This window comes from Papaver somniferum, chromosome 6 (genome assembly GCF_003573695.1).
Source record: "Papaver somniferum cultivar HN1 chromosome 6, ASM357369v1, whole genome shotgun sequence".
Lineage (NCBI taxonomy): Eukaryota > Viridiplantae > Streptophyta > Magnoliopsida > Ranunculales > Papaveraceae > Papaver > Papaver somniferum.
Window position 1 is genome coordinate 16,168,905 of NC_039363.1, and position 19,908 is coordinate 16,188,812.

Below are 19,908 nucleotides of genomic sequence, written 5' to 3' on the forward strand. Positions count from 1 at the left end.
ATGCTACAGTGTCAGCGACAGTTATCTTTTATCGTTCATTGTAACTGTTATTTTGTAACAATTATAAGCGTTAAAATCTCTGTTTTTTATATATTTTCATCCTTTTAAACACCTTTTGAGTAATGAAAAATTCATTTGAGTGTGTTTTCACCATGCGGAGCTAGAACCCATTATTGGGACAACAGAGGAAGCAACTTTTCATGATTGTGGTAAATGAATTAATTCTTTATATGACTTTTTGCATAGATTTAATTGCGTTATGATTTCTAATAATTATTTGTTATTTTGTTTGATGTCGCGTGCTTGGTTTTAATTACTTTTGATGCGTCATGCTCACAACTTACAACTAATGTTTTATGAAATCTATTTTTGGCAAAGAATTAGAGTCACAACTTCTTTTGTTTGAGCTATATTGTTTAGATTTAATGATTGAACCACAAGAATATGAAAAGTAGTGAAATCCTGCGTCCTAGTATCTCTTCATCCTGTGACCTTATTTTGTATATTTTCCTTTGTTTTTAGTATTTTGTATATTCAATCCTAAATCAATCTCAACAAAGTCCGAGGGAACGACAACTCTTCTTACCACTATAAAAATTCGATTAATAACACAGACAACCAAATACACGAAGAGAAGTGTAATCCGGTGGGAGACCAAAAAGAGCTTCATAAGGAGAAGAATTATTGACGGAAGTCGAAGGGGCACGATTCGTTAAATAACAAGCAGGGTAAAACGAATCATACCAATACGAAGATGGAACATAAGCCATACTTAAGATTGTAAGACCAGTTTCACGAATATGACGATGACGATGTTCAACCAAACCATTTTGCTCAGAAGTATGTGGGCATGAAAAACGATGAAAAATCCCAAGTTTCTGGAGATGCGAAGTAAGTTTACGATACTCAGCAGCATTGTCAGACTGAAACAAAAAGAGTATAGAAAATACATCAGATTTCTGAGACATAGGAAACATCCAAGTAAAACGACTATACGCATCAATAAATATGACATAGTATTTGTAACCTTCACTAGATAAAATATGAGAGGGTCCTCATACTTCCGAGACAATTAAATCTAATGGATTCAAATAAATAGTTGTACTGGATTTAAACGGTAACTTATGACTCCTATGCTGACAAGATGAACAAAAACTTATAGTTTGGTTTGAAACTGGAAGAGAAAACTGAGAAATAAAACTTTGCGAATTTTGTGCATCATTAGATGTTCCATTCTAGCATGCCAGTCTTGTAAACTAGCACGTTCTCCTATGCAAGCTTTAGGAGATTGAGACGAGTCATCGAGTTGATAAAGACCACCCTTCTTACTGCCGCGAAGAAGAACCTTCCCGGTACATCGATCCTTCACAAGACAAAAATTTGGATGAAATTCAAATAAGACATTATTATCAGCAGTAAGACGAGAAACAGATAAGAGATTGTGAGAGATTTGTGGTGCAAAGAGAACATTGCGAAGCTGCAACTTACGATTGAGAGTTCCTAAAATAGAGGAACCAACATTAGGATAATTGTTGTCCTCCAACTTGACAGTAATTAGGTGATGGGGCTGTGAAAATTGAATAGACGACATGACAGAGGATTGCAAGGAATAAACAGATGATGAGTTAACAGCAGAAGTAGTAGAGGAGATTGAAGAAGAAACAGTTGAAGGTTCAGCCGACATTGAAGAGGATCGAAGATGGATGATACCAACATAGATTTATTAAAGGTTTAGGTTTACTACAGGTTTATGAGTTTAGGTTAATAGAGAAGAGGAAACAGAATAGTTTGACAGAAGAAGACTTTTATTGATTATTATCGTACACAAACGTTTCATAAAAAATACAAAGTATGTATACATGAACTTCCTTGAACTACAAGGTAAGAGTATTTCCTAACTAAACTGGTTTCCTAAAATACAAATTGCTTGACCAACAGGGTATCGTGTGTCAAGTTACACATGTACCAGATAATGAGTTAACAGCTTGAAATGAAGAATAACGTCGCCTAGCAAGAGATAGAGGAGATAGAGAGTGATTTTGATGAGCAAGAATGGGGGACTGATGATGATGTGCAACAAGAGATAGAGAGTTGTGCTGTGTTGGAGAATAATCTTGTTGTTCAGAAAGACACTTTGATTTCTTCGTTTCTTGAAGTTGGTGTTGGGCAGTCAATCCAGATTGCGAAACAATATTTAGAAGCAACGAACTGGGATCTTGAAGGCGCACTTACACTGCTATACAGTGCAGAAGCGCGTTATCCAAACACATCGTATGAGCTTATTAACTTGGGAGAGGCGAACGCTAGGGCCGAGACGGTTCTCTCTGATGTTAGTGCAGTCGATAATTCTCTAGATGATAACCTAGCTTCCATGTATCCTCCCCCTATGGAATTGATGTATGATGGACCATTCCATAAGGCAAAAAAAGCTGCTGAAGATGAAGACAGGTGGTTGATAGTAAATGTGCAATCTAAACAAGAATTTAGTTCTCTTACGCTAAACTTGGATACATGGGCACACGAAGCTGTCTCGCAGATTATCGCTGCCAATTTTATCTTTTGGCAAGTTTATAACGATGTCACTGAAGGTCAGAAGATCTCTAACTATTATAAATTGACAGCTTTTCCTGCAGTCCTTGTTTTGGACCCAATCACAGGGAAAAACGTGAAATCATGGACCGGAACGATTGACGCTGTGCAACTGTTGGAGGATTTAGCACCTTACATGGATGCAGGTCCTAAACATCATCTCAGTCGACTTTTCCCTAAACGTCCAACTGAAACTTCTCAGCAAACTACTGTTCCTGATACTACCGAAGAAGAAGATGAGGAGATATTCCAAGCAATTCTAGCTTCAATGCAAAACATGACAGCTACTGTTGCTCCAGCTTGTAGTGACACTGACGAACCAGTAACTTCTTCAAACAAGAAGCTTACATATCCTGATCTCCCTGAAGAGCCAAAGGTGGAGAAAACGCTTCTCTGCAGAATCGGAGTTCGTCTACCTGATGGGCGTAGGCTTCAGCGGAATTTCCTTCGAACAGATCCAGTCCAGTTGTTATGGTCATTCTGTAACTCCCAGCTTGATGAAGCAGAGTCGCGGCCTTTTCATTTGACTCAAGCCATCCCAGGTTCATCAAAGACTCTTGACTACGAAAGCAAGGAAACATTCGATGAGTCTGGATTATCAAACTCAATGATTTCAGTTACTTGGGATTGAGCACAGATAGAAGTATATTTAGGTTTTATAAGATCTTGTTTGTTGTCAGTAGACGTTTTTGTTAATGAATATATTAGCAATCGATGTTATTTACTGGTGCTCATCTGTTTAATTAAGCATTTTTTTCTATTCCTCTAAATGCATTTATAACAAGCTGTTTGCACAATACATATGTTAATTTCAAGGAATCAACAACGTTCTTATCAAGAAAACTCATGAACGTACTACTTTCTAAACTGCATCCTTTTTCGGTTCTCCTTACATGTGCCCTTCTTAAATTCCAATGGAAATAAAACAAGATGTCCCATTATTAATTTCAATTTTTCTGTGGGATCTGTAAATCTGCCATCTCCTCTGGGATGCGGTTCTATCTTTTCCGAAGCTACACCTAAAACAATAGTAGTATGACCTAGTTTGTGTTTTAAGTATGCCATGCTTTGTCTGACCTCAGATCTGAGTTTCATGGTTTTTACCATGACAAACGTAAAATGATAAAATCGAAGCCTGTGAAAAAAATAAACAAAAATAGGTAAACCTGACTTGCTGATTAGAAATATACCTCGAGTATACATGGTCATTAGGCAGTCTAGGTAAACAACTATCACGTTGTACTTTTTTTCCTTCGTCAAGGTTTTGTCCCACTGGTTTTCCTTGTCAAGGTATTAACGAGGAAACATATACATGTCCAACTATGTTCTAAGTTTTCTCATAATTGTACTCTTTTCCATTCAGTCAGGTTTTGTCCTTTCGGATTTTCCTGATAAGATTTTAATGAGGCAAATAGCTTAGATACAGTGGTCATCTAGGGAGAGTGTTATAAACAGAACTTTATTTGATAGATGCTCATTTTAGTGGGACCCATTACTTGGGCACCAAGTATTAGGGTTGTTCATGGTCGGTTTTGGTTCGGTTTCTAGCCAAACCAAAACCGAAACCAATACTATTGGTTTCTAAAAATCTAAACCAAACCAATCTTTTAACCATTGGTTTGGTTTCTAAATGGTTCCAGTTGGTTTCGGTTTGTCCCAGTGGTTTTTGGTTAACCAATAATTATGTCAAACCAAAAAAAAATAATACACAAATTTACAGATAAAAAAATCGTAGTTGCCGATAGTATTGGTTTACACAAATTTACAGACAAAAAAAAATCAAGAATAGTTAAAACTTACTCTAATTCTAGAGATCAAAAGAAGATATATAATATATCTTAATTTAGTTATTGACAAATAAAAAAGAAGGAAGACGGGAAGAAAAAAGTCGAGTAGCAGCAGCTGTAGTTGGGGGTGGAGAAGGGAGGCGACTGAGAGAAGGAGAAAGAGGGAGAGTATCATAATGAAATATTATATTTAGGGTTTCTATTTATCTTCTAAATCAATGGGTAGAATCTAATACTTGTAAATCGACGGTAGAAACTAAGTTTAAAAATTAATCGGTTTTTCAATGGTTTTTGGTTCGGTTTTAGAGGTCAAACCAAACCAAAACCAACAATATCGGTTTCCCACTTTCTACACCGTAACCAATCCATTAGTAAATGGTTCGGTTTGGTTTCTTCCTAATTGGTCTGGTTTGGTCCGGTTCCAGCGGAAAACCGAAACCATGTTCAGCCCTACCAAGTATGTAAACTCTATAAATAGAGTTCCAAACTTTTGTAATATATACATGAATAAGATTTCTCTCTCTTATTCCTCTCTATATTGTGTCTCTTGTTCCCTATCTTTTATATTACAAGATTTGTATTATTTTTGTTATTTGGAATTTTTGTGTTTTTGTGTTTTTTTAGGTTTTTTGTGGATAAATAGCGACACTTTTGGAGATATAACTCGCGACTCGTCGCTGAAATGAATGTCAAGCCAAAACTCTTTAAATGAGAGTGTGCACCAAATTGGACACCATATTGTAGCACTAACTAGTGGATATGCTTTCCATAATTTATGGTAAAGAATAATATATCAAAGATCAATCATAATTAAATGTGATTGGATCCTCAATTTTAATTGTAATATCTTGTAAGATTCTAATTAATATAAAGCTCGATCTTCACCCAGTACTCTAATTTAGAGAGTCAAGCAACAACATTTCACAATATCGTTGTTGTTAGAGTATAGAAACAATGGAGGAGGTAAGACTAAACAGTCTTATCACAAAATTGGTTAAAAAGATCAAAATCAACAATTTTTGGGTGAAAAGGACATTTAGATTTTGATACTGTTTAAATGGACAAAAATGTAAAAATAAATGTAAACAGTTTCATCCTACCCATTTTCAAATAGTTTTTCTTATTTTCAATTTACATCAGGATGCATTCAATTGCATCCTTCCTGTTTTTTAAGTTTAAGTCAGGATGAATCCAGTTTCATCCTTCCTTTTTTTTTAAGCGTCCATTTCATCCATACTAATTTTTACTCGTCCATTTGAACCATGTTTTAAAAATATTTGAACGAATGACTCATTTTACATTATCTTATTTGCATTTCCATATGTTGTGTTTGCTATTAATGAAAATGATTCAGTTGTAGATATCAAGACACTTGTTCCTTCTGCCTCTATTTCTCAAGCATCTCCACCGGACCCAAGTCCACAAGAAGCATCAATAAGTTTGGGAAGAAAAATATTTATTCATTCAGATGCTCCTATTTATGTAGATGTAAACAGACTTGTTCCTACCGGCTCTAATCCTCAAGGATCTCCAGAAAAATATTTTACTAAATGTTGTCACTAAAATATAATACATGAGATTGTATTATGGCATGGCATTATATTCAAGTTTCTCAAAAGAGAGGAAATATTTTGGTGTTAATTAAATTCCCAAAAAAATCCTCAGCTTCTTCTTTTTCCCCGTTGTTCATAAAAGAATAGATTTTGTGTTTTGGATCTTTAGGAAAGCCAAAAAAAAAATTCAGATCCAACTATGGCCGAACCGGGATTTCTTAGTCCGATTTAATTACCATTTCCTTATTTTTTTTTATGCATGCAAGTCTTACAATAATCAAAACCTATAAATAGAGAGGTTGATCCTATATCTATCTATTACATTACTTTATTTGTACGAGGTTTGGGTTTTTGTTGTTGCGTCTTGGATCTGTGTTTTCGATCCAACAGCAAAACGAAGAAGTAAAGTTTTTTTTTTTTGGAGATAGAGAAAGATAATGTTGATGATCAAGAGATAGAGAGTGATTTTGGTGAGATGAATAGTAATGTTAATGAGATGGAGAGCGATGTTGATGACATAGAGAGTGTTGTTGATGAGAAGAAGACCCTTTGATTTCTTGGTTGTTTGAGATGGAGAATATTGTTCATGACCAAGAGATACAAAGTTGTTAGAGCACTGCTCGGTCAAACTCGCAAGCGTTGTTATCTGAATATTGATTGTCAATGTTAGTGATCAAAACTATAAGTCTTGATTTCTAGTCTACTTATAGAGATGTCTCGAACCAGGATAGATTGTGTACTTGAGCATTAGACTTTACGGCGTTCATCAATTGAAGATGAAGAACTACTAAGGAGAGCTTGTGGAACTTCATCAACAAAAGGTATGTGGAGACTGAAACTCATCTATAACTTGGAAAGTCTATTTCTACTATATCCCATATATTGAGACAAAAGTCGTATTGCTATATAGTATTCGATTATGCACATTTGAGATTTCGAGTTGAGTTTAAGTCGCTTACATATTTCTCGAAATATGTGTTGGTAAGCTTTCACTTCGACCAAGTTCATCTTATATTCTTGAAGAAAGTCAAAAGATGATCATGTGAAAATTGCCGAGTAACATCTTACATGGTTTGTGTGATACAATCATTTGGATAGACTTGGAATGTTTCGTAATAATTATTTCAATAACTTGAAAATTGATTTGATGCTAATGGTTCGTGAAAACAGCTATTGTTATCCTCTAAGAATGTTTCGATGATTGAAATAGAGTTTAGAACACTTAACCATTATTGGATTATGAACATAGTATGTATTCTTGCATATATGCCATTCATGTCCGGGAACCATAGTATGCATATCCGTACGCATACCTGTTGGTTTGTGAAAGTCCGAGAGCCTAAGTACACATATCGGTACGCGTACTGGCATAAGGTTTGGGTCCGAGAATTTCTGCTGAGGTTGGAGGTTTGCGTACCCGTTCGCATACTGCCGAACCCAAACTCAGTCTGCATACCCGTTTGCATACTTGAGTGGTTAAAGTTCTAAAATCGGTTTTTTCATGAACTAATACGTTCATATAATAAGGAATTCATTCTATGAAAACCGTGGCTATAATGTTCATGAATTGATTCGAGTGAATCAAACCGATTTGCTTCAATTGTGTTCTTGTATACTTCTATGAGAATATAGCAATTGAACAACTCTATAACTAGTTTCATTTGAGTCATTTGAACTAGTTGTGGTTAAGATGAAAAAGGTTGATATGAGAGTGTTCATATAGATAACTTTGGTTAACTACTGTTGAGCTAACCTAGCGTACACGTTTAGGTACGGCTACTCAAACTTAAATGAAGGTACATTTCATTTGTGTGTAACAAGCTAAGTTCGATATAGCAGTTGAAAGATATTAGCTTGAATCTAATAAGGTCTTCATCTAACGGTGAATATTGATTTCTTTGTTACTAAGGTATCTAAGATTTCAAACCCTGATTTGAAAACTAAATAAGGGGGAAATCTAGCAACTGGGAAACCTAATCCTCACACCTTTTGTGTTATACTAGTTGCGACTAGAGTCAATTCTCCTTTAACCTTAGGTTTTTCATGAAACCCTGTAGGTTAACGACTTGAAGACTTTATTGGAATCGTGAGGCTAGATCCAACTATTTTTTTCTGTAGTTGCCTATTCTGATCTTACTTCTACTATCGTGATTGAGTATTATCTTTGCTAAGATTTTCTTGAGACTTATCTCCGATAGGTAAGATTAAAAGTAGTCACAAACATCTTCGTCTCATTGTTTCTGATTCCACAATATCTTGTTTCGTTTCCATACGATTAAGATTATTGTGAGGTGTTTGATAATACTTGGTTGTTCTTCGGGAATATAAGTCTGGTTTATCAATTGGTTCATGTGCACCTTGATTTATCATAAGACGGAACAAAATTCATAGGTAATTCTGTGGGAGACAAATTTATTTATTCAAATAGACTTTTCTGTGTGAGAGAGATTTGTTTATCAAGTCTTCGACTTCGGGTTGTAGCAACTCTTAGTTGTGGGTGAGATCATCTATGGGAATCAAGTGCGTATATTCCTTCTAGGGTTCAGAGATGTAAGGAGCACAACTGTACCTTGATCAGTTGGATATTGATTAGGGCTCAACTACATTCCAGTCCGATATTCATTGGTAGTAGGCTAGTGTCTGTAGAGGCTTAATACAGTGTGGTGTTCAAAACTGAACTAGGTCCCGAGGTTTTTCTGCATTTGCAGTTTCCTCATTAACAAAATTTCTGGTGTCTGTGTTATTTATTTTCCTTATTATATTTTGTTATATAATAGAAATATCACAGGTAAGTACGTTAAGTTCAATCAGTTCTTGAATCCGACCTTTGGGTTGTTGATTGAATTGATTGACAGTTGGATTTTATTTGTGATACGTCCAAGTTATTTGTCTTATTCAATCGCGCTCGCATATTCCTCTTTGTTTGATTGCAGATTGAATTGAGAAATTGAGATTTAATTCTTTGATATACTTTTTTATAGATTGAGTCTGACTGTCTAGTTGATTCTCTTAAAAATATATTGGAGTTTGTCTATTCAAATTGCCGAACAAAATATTGGGTGTGGTTGTTGACCCCCGCTTTTTCAATTGTGATTTTGATGAGCCAGAATGGGAGAGAGTGGTTATGAGCAAGAGATGGAGAGTTATGCTGATAAAAAATTGGAGAGTAATAATGTTCTTGTTGAGCAAGACACCTCGATTTCTTCCACTGTAAAGGACACTTTGATTTCTTCTGCTAAAAAGACACTTTGATTTCTTTGTTTATTGAAGTTGAGTTGGTTTTGGGAAGTCAATCCAGACTCCGAAACAATATTTACAAATAACGAACTGGGATCTTGAAGATGTAATTAGGATGTCTTTCAGCGCAGAAGTGCGTTATCCAAACACATCATATGAGCTTATTAACTTAGGAAAGACGAACGTTAGGGCTGAGACGGCTCCTTATGATGTTAGTGCAGTAGATAACTCTCTAGACGATTACTTATCTCCCATGCACCCCCCACCCCTCCCCCCATCCCTTATGGAATTGATGTATGACGGACCTTTGCATAACGAAAAAAGCCGTTGAAGATGAAGACAATTGGTTGATAGTAAATTTACAATCTAAACAAGAATTTAGTTCTCTTACAATAAACTTGGATACAAGGGCACACAATGTTGTCTCAGACTGTTGGCGCCAATTTCATCTTTTGGCAAGTTTATGATGATGTCACTGAAGGTCAAAAGGTGTGTAACTATTATAAATTGACATATTTTCCTGCAGTCCTTGTTTTGAACCCAATCAGAGGGCAAAACGTGAAATCCTGGACCAGAGTAATTGACGCTGTGCAACTGTTGGAGGATTTAGCACCTTACATGGATGCACGTCCTAAACATCATCTCACTCGATTTTGCCGTAAACGTCCAACTGAAACTTCTCAGCTTCTAGAGACTACCGAAGAAGAAGATGAGGAGGTATTCCGAGCAATTATAGCTTCGATGGAAAACATGACAACTAGTGTTGCTCCATATTATAGTTATGCTGATGAACCAATAACTTTCTCAGGCAAGAAGCTTACGAAGTTACATATCCTGCTCTCCCTGAAGAGCCATAGTGAAGAAAACACTTCTCTGCAGAATCATAGTTCGTCTACCTGATGGGCGTAGGCTTCAGCGGAATTTCCTTCTGAATGATCCACTCCAGTTGTTATGGTCATTCTGTATCTCCCAGGTTTATGAAGCAGAGCCGTGGCCTTTTTAATTGACTCAAGCCACCCCAGGTTCATCGATGAAAGACTCTTGACTACGAAAGCAAGCAAACAATTGACGAGTCTGGCTTATCAAACTCAATGATCTCAGTTAATTGGGAATTAACATAGATAGAAAGTATATTTTTGTTTTATAAGATCTTGTCTATTAGAAGCTAGATAACCGAACTCCTGTGTTCGGATAGATCGACAAAATTGTTGACTATGCCGAAAATTGTAGTGTTACTTGTTGGTGGTTGCTATTGAAGACGTTGTGCTATTTCTCGTAGGTTCAATGTGATCCAATACTAATGGATGATCAACCTTTTTCGATTGATATTTTGTACGAAGATACACCCCATCACTACATGAAAGACTTAGTATTCAAAGATCTGGAAGAGGTAAAGAGTTGGGATAGACAACATGCACAAAAAGACATGCTCATATTAGTTTTTAATGGGAAAAATATGCAATCTCTTGTTGAAATGGTTTGTGAGAGAAGTGGTGATATAAAGAAAAGACACACGAGGCATGGTTATGTTTATAAAGGAAATACCAATAGAGAACAAAACTTTTTCAAAGAAGACTAAATTTCCGTTCAAGCTAGTATTTAATAACAACAAAAAATTGGAAGGATGGGTTCTCAACAAGGTTACGTAGGGTCGTCTTAACCACCCTCATTCAGATCATCTTGAAGAACATTTCACGGCGGCAAAGCTAACTCTTCATGAAATGGAAAAGATAGTTAAAATGGGGACAATGGGTATTGCACCGCTTCAAATGCTCAAAATACTAAAGGAGGATAACAAGGATAACCACTCATATTTTTACACCATTTACAATGCAATTGAGACAATTATAAAGAAGAAATGGAGAGATAGACAAGTGATGCAACAATTATTTTTTTTCCAAAGAGAAAGACTACGCGGTCCAAAAGGATGTGGATCCGGCCGGAAAGATAACACAACTCTTCATTGTGCATCCTCTCCTTCTTCCTCCTCTTCTTCATCTTCATTTTCTCCATCCTTATCTCCTTCTTCCTCTTCTTCAGCTGATTCCTCTTCTCCACATGTTCTTGATTATCTATTTCATTGACAAGATTACCCATCTTTTCCATAATTTCTTGATTGACTTGTTGGATTTTATTTTCAATAATATCTCTATTAACATCATCTTGGATGACAACTCTCAGTAACGACTCCCTCCAAACTTAATTTTTTTGGTTCCACGCTTATTGGCACCACAATGTACTCTTCCTCGAGGCACAGGAGTTCTCATATCTTGCATTAAAGGTTGCTTATATATTTTTACCTTTTCCACTAATCAAGAAAACAAAATATACTATTTTAACCAATAAATGTTCCATTAAATCAGACGCTATCTAGGAGTTCTCAGAGTAAGGTTTGGTTAGAAGAAAAAACTCTCGAATAAACCCAACGCTAATTTTGTGTTTTTGGAGAGGATCTCGGTTAGTAAAGTTATTTTGAGAACCAAACGAACTCTAGATATATGCAATAAGGGTAAAGTTCGGTTACAAACAATTTTCAAAACTTTTTGCGAACCAACCGAACTCTACATATATGAAATAAGGGTAAAGTTCAGTTGCAAACAATATTCAATTTTTTTTGCAAAACAACCTAACTCTACATATATGCAATAAGGATAAAGTTCGTTAAAAACAATTTTCAAAACTTTTTACGAAGCAACCGAACTCTACATATATGCAATAAGGGTAAATTTCAATTACAAAATTTTTTCAAAACTTTTTGCAAACCAACCTAACTCTACATATATGCTATAAATATAAAGTTTGGTTACAAACAATTTTCAAAACTTTTTGCAAACCAAACAAACTCTACATATATGTAATAAGGGTAAAGTTCGGTTACAACCAAACTCAATATAGTTGCAAGAATAATGAAATTTGGTTACGAATATTTTCAAAAGTTTTTTATAATAATGGTAAAGTTCGGTTACAAAAAAACCTCAAAACGTTTTGCGAATACAAAATTAAAATCGTTTGAACCGAACTGTTCTTCGTGTTCTTCCTTTCAGGAAGTTCGGTTACAAACTAGGGTTTTTTCGAAACTACTCCTAACCGAACAACACACTGTAACTTTCAATGGAATTCTATTTTGATGATTTCTATGCAATTTAACAAATCAAATTCGAACTAAAAGTAACGGTTTTGTGAGAAAATACCTGCAGATTTTTATTTTGGCCGAATAATGGTTTTTCTCGCGTCTTTGATACTCAATTAGGAGTTCACCTTCAGGTTCCACTGCTTTATCAATCTGAAATTCACTTGGAATAGTGGCTAGATGTGCCAATTCAGGACCTATTCCTGTGATTATTGGGGTTTTCTTTCGACGCGGCAATCTTATAATTGATTGATTAATCGATGATGAAAATTTTATGAGTCAACGATTAATCGATGACGGCGATATTGAAAGCAAGAAGAAGAGAAGATAAAAAGGAAGATTTTTTTTCTTCCCCACCGTTTTTGTGCTGCTAGGGTAGAGGAGGAGACTATTGTTTTGTTAATGGATTAGAATAATTTCGTTTTAATCTTAATTAGCATTAAGAAAAAATTAGTAATCTCAGCTCTTTAAGACATCCCTTATAATTATAGGGAAGATGTCCTTATAAATCATGGTCCCCAAAAAGGAGTGATGTCCTTATAAATCATCTTGGGGATTTCCGAACCGAGATTTTCTAATCCAAAATTAAAACCTATAAATAAAGACGCCGATGGTTTTACACTTGCAACCTGTCTATTATTTTGTTTGTTCGAGGTAGGGATTTTTTTTTTGCGCCTTCGTTCTGTTTTCGATTGAGCATAAAAAAAAAGTTTCCTTTTTCGAGATGAGGATATGTTTTTTCGAGGTAAGGCTTTTCTTTTTGTGCCTTTTTTTTCTGTTTTCGATGGAGCAGCAAAAAAGAAGAAGAAAGTTTTCCTTTCCGAGATGGAGAAAAATAATCTTGATTAGCAAGAGATAAAGAGTGATTCTAATGACACGCAGAGTGCTGTTGATGACAGGGCCGTATCATATTTCTCAAAGGCTTTAGGAGGGATCTGAATTTGGGTTTTTTATATGTCGTCAGTATGCCAGAAAAGAATTTTTTTATAACCTTTAAAATATGACTTGCCACCGAACAACATTTCATTTTTACCCTCTAATCCATATCTAATACATAACAAAAGTTTTTAAGATCTTCGTTTCTTGGTTATAGAAAGTAATTGACATTCCAAACCCATATTAATTTGTTTTTATATGAATTATTTGAAATTAAATAATTTATTTCTTAAAAATGGTCACAAAATGTCCAAATTCTTAATATATTATATGTGAAACACGAAAAATAAATAAATGATATTGCAATATAAAAATATATTCATCAACAAAAATAAAAGTACATATAATGACACATTGTATTTTTCACACACGAGACAAATTTTGATAAATTAAATTAGTAGCACTGTGAATAATAATGTATCATATTCTTATACGTTATATATAAATGAACTATTTATATGCAAATAATCAAATGCAAGAAAATAAATCATGTTGCGTTGCATTTGTAACCTAAGTTTTCTAAAGATATAACATTTTTCTTAAACAATTTGAAAGTGGCGCAATCCGAATATATATAAATAAAATTGGGGTTTTGCAAATCCTAAATTGAAAATCGCTTTAGATTTTATGTAAAATGTAAGAAACTGTTAACTAAAAGAATCTTAATGTGTAAAGAAGAATTTAAAATTTTTAATATGGGTAAGCACCCATTACATCGATTTTTTTTAAATACGAATAATAAACAATATTCTTGATAATAGGTAATAGAATGTATCCAAATTCATCGAATCAAACGTAAATATTAACATATATATGTAATCTCGTTCAATAAGGTGTGTTATAATGAATACTCGGTTGAACACACATGCCCTGGGTATGTCAAGTTTAAAGTTGACGCGTTTTTTTTTCTACAGGTTCTGTAACGAAAAATACTGATGGTGTACTTGGTGCCCTCCTCTTTTATATGTGTGATGCTAGGAAATAATGTAAAGATTGAAACAGTATTGGTAGGTAGCATGAGTCCAAGGATATGTTGCATTAATTTGTGAATGTTGTTGGATTGATGACATTAGGTAGTCCAGATTTCAAATTTTGTCAAGGTAATCACAATTCGGCAACAAGCATAGATGATAACTAAAGAACTTTGCACACTCATATAACTTTTTATAGATGAGTGTTTGCAATAAAAACACATTGGATATCCACTGAGCAGTGAACATACACGAGAATTTAGAAAAATCCACATCATAAACAATTTAAAGAGTGCATTCATAAAATCTTAACTTGTTATAACAACAAAATAACTAGTTGCGGAACACACTCATATTAATTGCTCGAAGGGAAGTTGGCATCTAATTGATCATACTAATTGCTCAAATACTGATGTGATTTTCAATTGAGTTGTAGTAATAAGTTCGTTGAGACTTGTGAAAGCAAAAGATTTTAGACTTATAAAACTTAAAAATAGAAAATTTATTGCAAATTTGATTTCAAGATATTAAAAGTAACCAAGACACTAGATTCCACTATTACACATGAATGAACGATACCAAATATGTTTCAAAACTCTAACTATCCTTTAAGTCCTTTATTTATTAATTCACACATAATCAGACATATTCCCAAATATTAATTGTATTCCCTAAGAATAAACTATCAATCGATTAAACAAAGTATAATCTATCAAATTGAATCACAAGTAATTAAGAAAATTACGTGAACATTTATAACTCCGCAAAAGCGGTGATTGAATGAATTATAAATTGTAAATTAGAGAAAATAAAATTGTTACCAATCATTCATGCATAAATATCTTCATCCATCGCCTTGGTTACGCGAGAATTAGCTCATCATCATGGAAACACGCTCAATATTCATTTTTAATGCTCAAAGGGTGTTTATAAAGATGAAATGGGAGAAACAATGATAAAACCAGGTTTGTAACAGTTATATTTGTTAAAAACTGAAAATAACGATATAACAGTATTGTCCCTGATTCTGTAGCTCTCGACCCACGCATGTGTGTCGATTCCACTATTGAGAAATGACTGATGTTGCACGTATTATGTTCTTGGTGTTCTTCACAGCAGGAGAAATGGTGATTCTTCTGCAACTCGATTTTCACAGCTCTGTAATCTCCCAAACTCTCCGTAAACCATCTAAGATGCCAGAACACGCTTTATATACACAAAAACTTTAAAATATCTTGTAATAATGTCTCCAAATTCTCTCACAGCAAAGCTATTACTCGGGAATATATTATTTCCAAATTTATGGTTTTATATCCTTCTTTACGTCCTTCACGCATCTATTGTAACTCAGAGTTCTCCATACATGTGCAGTACACGAATTAGAGTCCCAGCAGCACACGAAATTCATAGCAAGTCCCGTGAAAACTCTCCCACGAACGTGTTGCTCTGTTTGTTTCAAACCCACGATGCAGCCAACTCTAACCGAAACCATCGACCATACCATCCATGTTTGGTCCAAACAGGCCCAAAGAAACCAAGTCCAGTGCTCGAATCTCATTCCAACGTGACCAAAATCTTAACAGAGTTTCCGTAGGAAGAAAAACCCTGGAATATGCTCAACCCTTATGTCTACCGTTCTATCCAATTCTGGTATGAACGACGACCATTACCGGCTCTATTGGATCTAAAAAGACAAACCCAATGAGTTTCAGCCCTTGAATCTACCTAGAACACGATCAAAACCTCAACCCTGATTCTGCGTGCGTCTGCACTATCTTCCCGTCAATTTTGAAATTTTAAATGAAGAAGAAGAGGATCCCTAATCCAAAATGCAGGCGCCTTTAATAACAGGGGTGCATGGGGGTGCCCTTATCCAAAATGAGGGTGCCTTTAGTATTTTTCTCGGGGGGTGCTCTGAGCAACTTTTCGAGCTGAATTTTCCAAAAATGTTTATTTCCCAAAAATACCTACAAATACAAAAAACACCATAATAAGTATGAAATCGAGTACCAACAATACAGAAAATTGAGGACAATATAGACACGTAAATGCGTCTTGTAGGATTTTATACTTGAAAGATATATCAGGTAAAATATAGTATGACTTGGCATCAGGAATCACAAGCAAAATCTTCAAATCCGTAACCTAGTTATGTTTCACGAAGAAACCTAAGTCAGAATCTATTCGCAACTAGTATACATCGTGTGCGGATTGAGATTCTACTTTGCAGAGAGTCCTCTACTTATAATAATGAAACGAGATAGATTGATTAAGGTTCGAGCAATTGTTTCTTGTGATCAAACCAAGATCATGAACTAATTTTCATGCTCAAGTGTTATTTTGATCCCAAGCAAACTAAATTTCTCAACATAGACTGCTTCGAAAGAATGAAAACCATGTAAGCATATGGGAAGTTTGCCTTGTAATATAAAGAAGAATATGTACCCGTAGATTTTCGATTAAATAAGCGTGCATAAAAGTCACGAATAACCAAGTATGGTTCGTGAACCATCAAGCTATGTTGTAGTTTACTGACACCCCAAAACATACCACTTCGGGAACTAACAAAGTGGTTCCCGAACTCAATATGTTTGAACTGTCTAGGAACATAACCAAAAGTACATTCTTCTTCTTCGCGAATTAAAAAAATTAGTTCAGGAACATAAGAGCAAATTTCAAAAACTATCTAGGAACACCTTGGAATTGCATAGTTCACAAACTGAAAAATCAGTTCGTAAACATTTGTGCACATTGGAGTTCAATAACATCAAAAAAAATTCATAGGGCGCGAATTAAAAAAACAATTTCGTGAACACAAATACAATTTGATGTTTTTAGGATTATATTTTACATAAAAAGTTTTTTGAGCAGTAAAAATTATTCCCAACCTCAAAAGTGATAAGACATATGAACATCCAATACTTGGGCTGATGTCTTCTTCTTTGCGATTCATCATATATTAAATCCGAGACTGACTTTGTTGATGAAGTTCTCGCATATGTCGTCATTGTTTTTCAATTATCAATCTCCGAGGGTATTCACTGATATCAACTATCATGCTTTAATATAGACAGAGACTGACTTTAATATACTATACTTAATCAAGATATAGTTTTGGTCACCAAACATCAACAACAAGCTTGACATACCAATACTTGTGGGTTCAACCTAGCAACGCTATAACAGGGATCTTGATTTCAAAGAGTTCATACTTGATGTTTGGTGTTTTCCAGTTTGATGTTTTTTGTTGCATTATAACTTTTCCATTGATCGTAACATCAAACTTATAATGGGATTTTTTTGCAAAATTTTCCCAACTAACACAATTGTAGAAATGACAGAACCTATATGAATGATTTTAGTAGAAGAAACATGGCCATGCTTATGGTAGTCAGAAAAACAACAAACAAACAATGGAAAAAGTTTTCTTATAGTATATTCACAAAACCTTGTTCATTTCACCCCCACAATTCGGTCGAGACACTATCGTAGATACGAAATATGATAGAAAAAATCATTGGCATGCAGCAATCCATATTGTATCATGCAGCCCACCACATTTATAGAGAGGACAACTAGAGGGATGATGCACTAGGAAATAGGCAGACATAAATCAGCAGAGATGTTTAGAAATAATTTTTGGGAATACGTAGACCCTCCTTTTTATGATTATATGTAATTGATGATTCCACGGGTTGTAACATGCCCACATGTAATCTTTTTTTAGTTTAAATCAATATAACATATTTCAAAAGAAAGAGGAGGGATTGGATCATAATTTGAACTTTTTCTAGTGATAATATTGACATTCATCAATTTTTATATGAATTTAGTCGGAAAAAAGGACATCTAAATTAGTTCCAAGAAGACTACTTAATATATTAAACTCTGATGTTCTTACATAAAAATGTGCAAAAATTGATAAGCAGTCGGCGGTTTACACAACAAACAGTTGCAAAAAAAACAAAAACAAAAAAGAATAAACCGTTTGAAAAATTGAAAATTTGGGCCCCAACGATGTGAGGCTCTGGTTGATGAGATGGAGAGCGTTGTCGATGAGCAAGAAGCCTCTCTCGTTTCTTGGTTATTTGAGATGAAGAATAACGTTGCAGAGCAAGAGATAGAGAGTGATTTTAATGATCAAGAATGGGGGATTGATGATGATGTGCACGAAGAGATAGAGAGTTATGCTGCTGAACAAGTGTTGTAGAATAATCTTGTTGTTGAGCAAGACACTTTGATTTCTTTGGCTGAAAAAGACACTCTGATTTCTTTTTTGGTATTGGGCAGTCAATCCCGATTGCGAAACAATTTTTAGAAGCAACGAACTGGGATCTTCAAAAAGCAATTAGGCTGCTTTTCAGTGCAGAAGTGCGTTATCCAAACACATCTTATGAGCTTATGAACTTAGGAGAGGCAAACTTTAGGGCCGAGATGGTTCGCTCTGATGTTAGTGCAACAGATAACTCTCTAGATGATAATCTAGTTTCCATGTATCCTCCCCCTCTAAAACTGATGTATGATGGACCTTTCCATAAGGAAAAGAAAGGCGCAGAAGATGAAGACAAGTGGTTGATAGTAAATGTGCAATCTAAATAAGAATTCAGTTCTCTAACGCTAAACTTCGATACATGGGCACACGAAGCTGTTTTTCAGACTATGAGCGCTAATTTCATCTTTTGGCAAGTTTATGATGATGCTATTGAAGGACAAAAGATATGTAACTATTATAAATTGACATCTTTTCCTGCAGTCCTTGTTTTGGATCCGATCACAGGAAAAACGTGAAATCATGGACGGGAATGATCGAAGATGTGCAGTTGTTGGAGGATTTAGCATTTTACATAGATGCAGGGTCCTAAGCATCATCTCACTCGACTTTCTCGTAAACGTCCATCTGAAATTTCTAAACAAACTACTCTTCCTGAGACTACCAAAGAAGAAGATGAAGAGCTATTCCAAGTAATTCTAGCTTCAATGGAAAACATGACAACTACTGTTGCTCCATCTTGTAGTGACAGTATTGAAGAAACAATAACTTCCTCAAGCGAGAAGCTTATATATCCTGCTCTTCCTGAAGATCCAAAGGTGGACAAAACACTTATTTGCATAATTGGGGTTCGCCTTCCTGATGGACGTAAGGTTTGTAGTTGTGGAAAATCCCCACAACTACACCCTTTGTAATCATAATAACACAAAGGTTAAGTTATATGAATCAACCTAATGATTAATGATATATTCACCACTTTGACACTAGTATGATCTTCACAAACACTTCTTATTAAAGATATGACGTTCTTACAAGAGATTCAAGATGAGTTTTCACATAACAATGGAGAAATACAAGATGAAAGATAGACACTAAGCTTATTTTCTCTCTTGATAACTTATCTCACTCAACTGAATTCTATTTCAACATGCCCCTCTCTCTTTATCATTTGAATCCTTATATAGGCAAACATATCGGTAGAAGACAACCATATTCACGTGCAAAATCTCTGAAGATGGACTATGTAACAGTTTGTCTTACTCACCAGGCTTTTGAGAGCTGTCCCTTTCTGTCGCGCTGCTGTCTTCTTCTTAGTGTACCGATTCTTAGTTAATTCCCAGAGGCACCGGATCAAAAAACCCGGTGAATATTAACCATCCAGATATATCAATCTTAGCCGTCAATCCTAGGTATAATCTATCGACTTCTCATCTGT

At 35.0% G+C, this 19,908-nt stretch overlaps 2 protein-coding genes across 2 annotated transcripts; both read left to right on the forward strand.

Annotated features, from left to right (window-relative positions):
• The first annotated feature begins 1,699 nt into the window (after positions 1–1,699).
• LOC113290550 (plant UBX domain-containing protein 7-like) lies at positions 1,700–3,220 on the forward strand. The gene is made up of 2 exons (XM_026540142.1): positions 1,700–1,729; positions 2,012–3,220. Exons 1-2 carry the CDS (start codon positions 1,700–1,702, stop codon positions 3,218–3,220), a joined length of 1,239 nt encoding a protein of 412 aa, XP_026395927.1.
• A 15,022-nt stretch (positions 3,221–18,242) lies between these two features.
• Positions 18,243–18,802, forward strand: LOC113290551 (putative plant UBX domain-containing protein 14). Its single transcript, XM_026540143.1, has 2 exons — positions 18,243–18,404; positions 18,494–18,802. The coding sequence occupies exons 1-2, from the start codon at positions 18,243–18,245 to the stop codon at positions 18,800–18,802; spliced, it is 471 nt and encodes a 156-aa protein (XP_026395928.1).
• Positions 18,803–19,908: the final 1,106 nt, after the last annotated feature.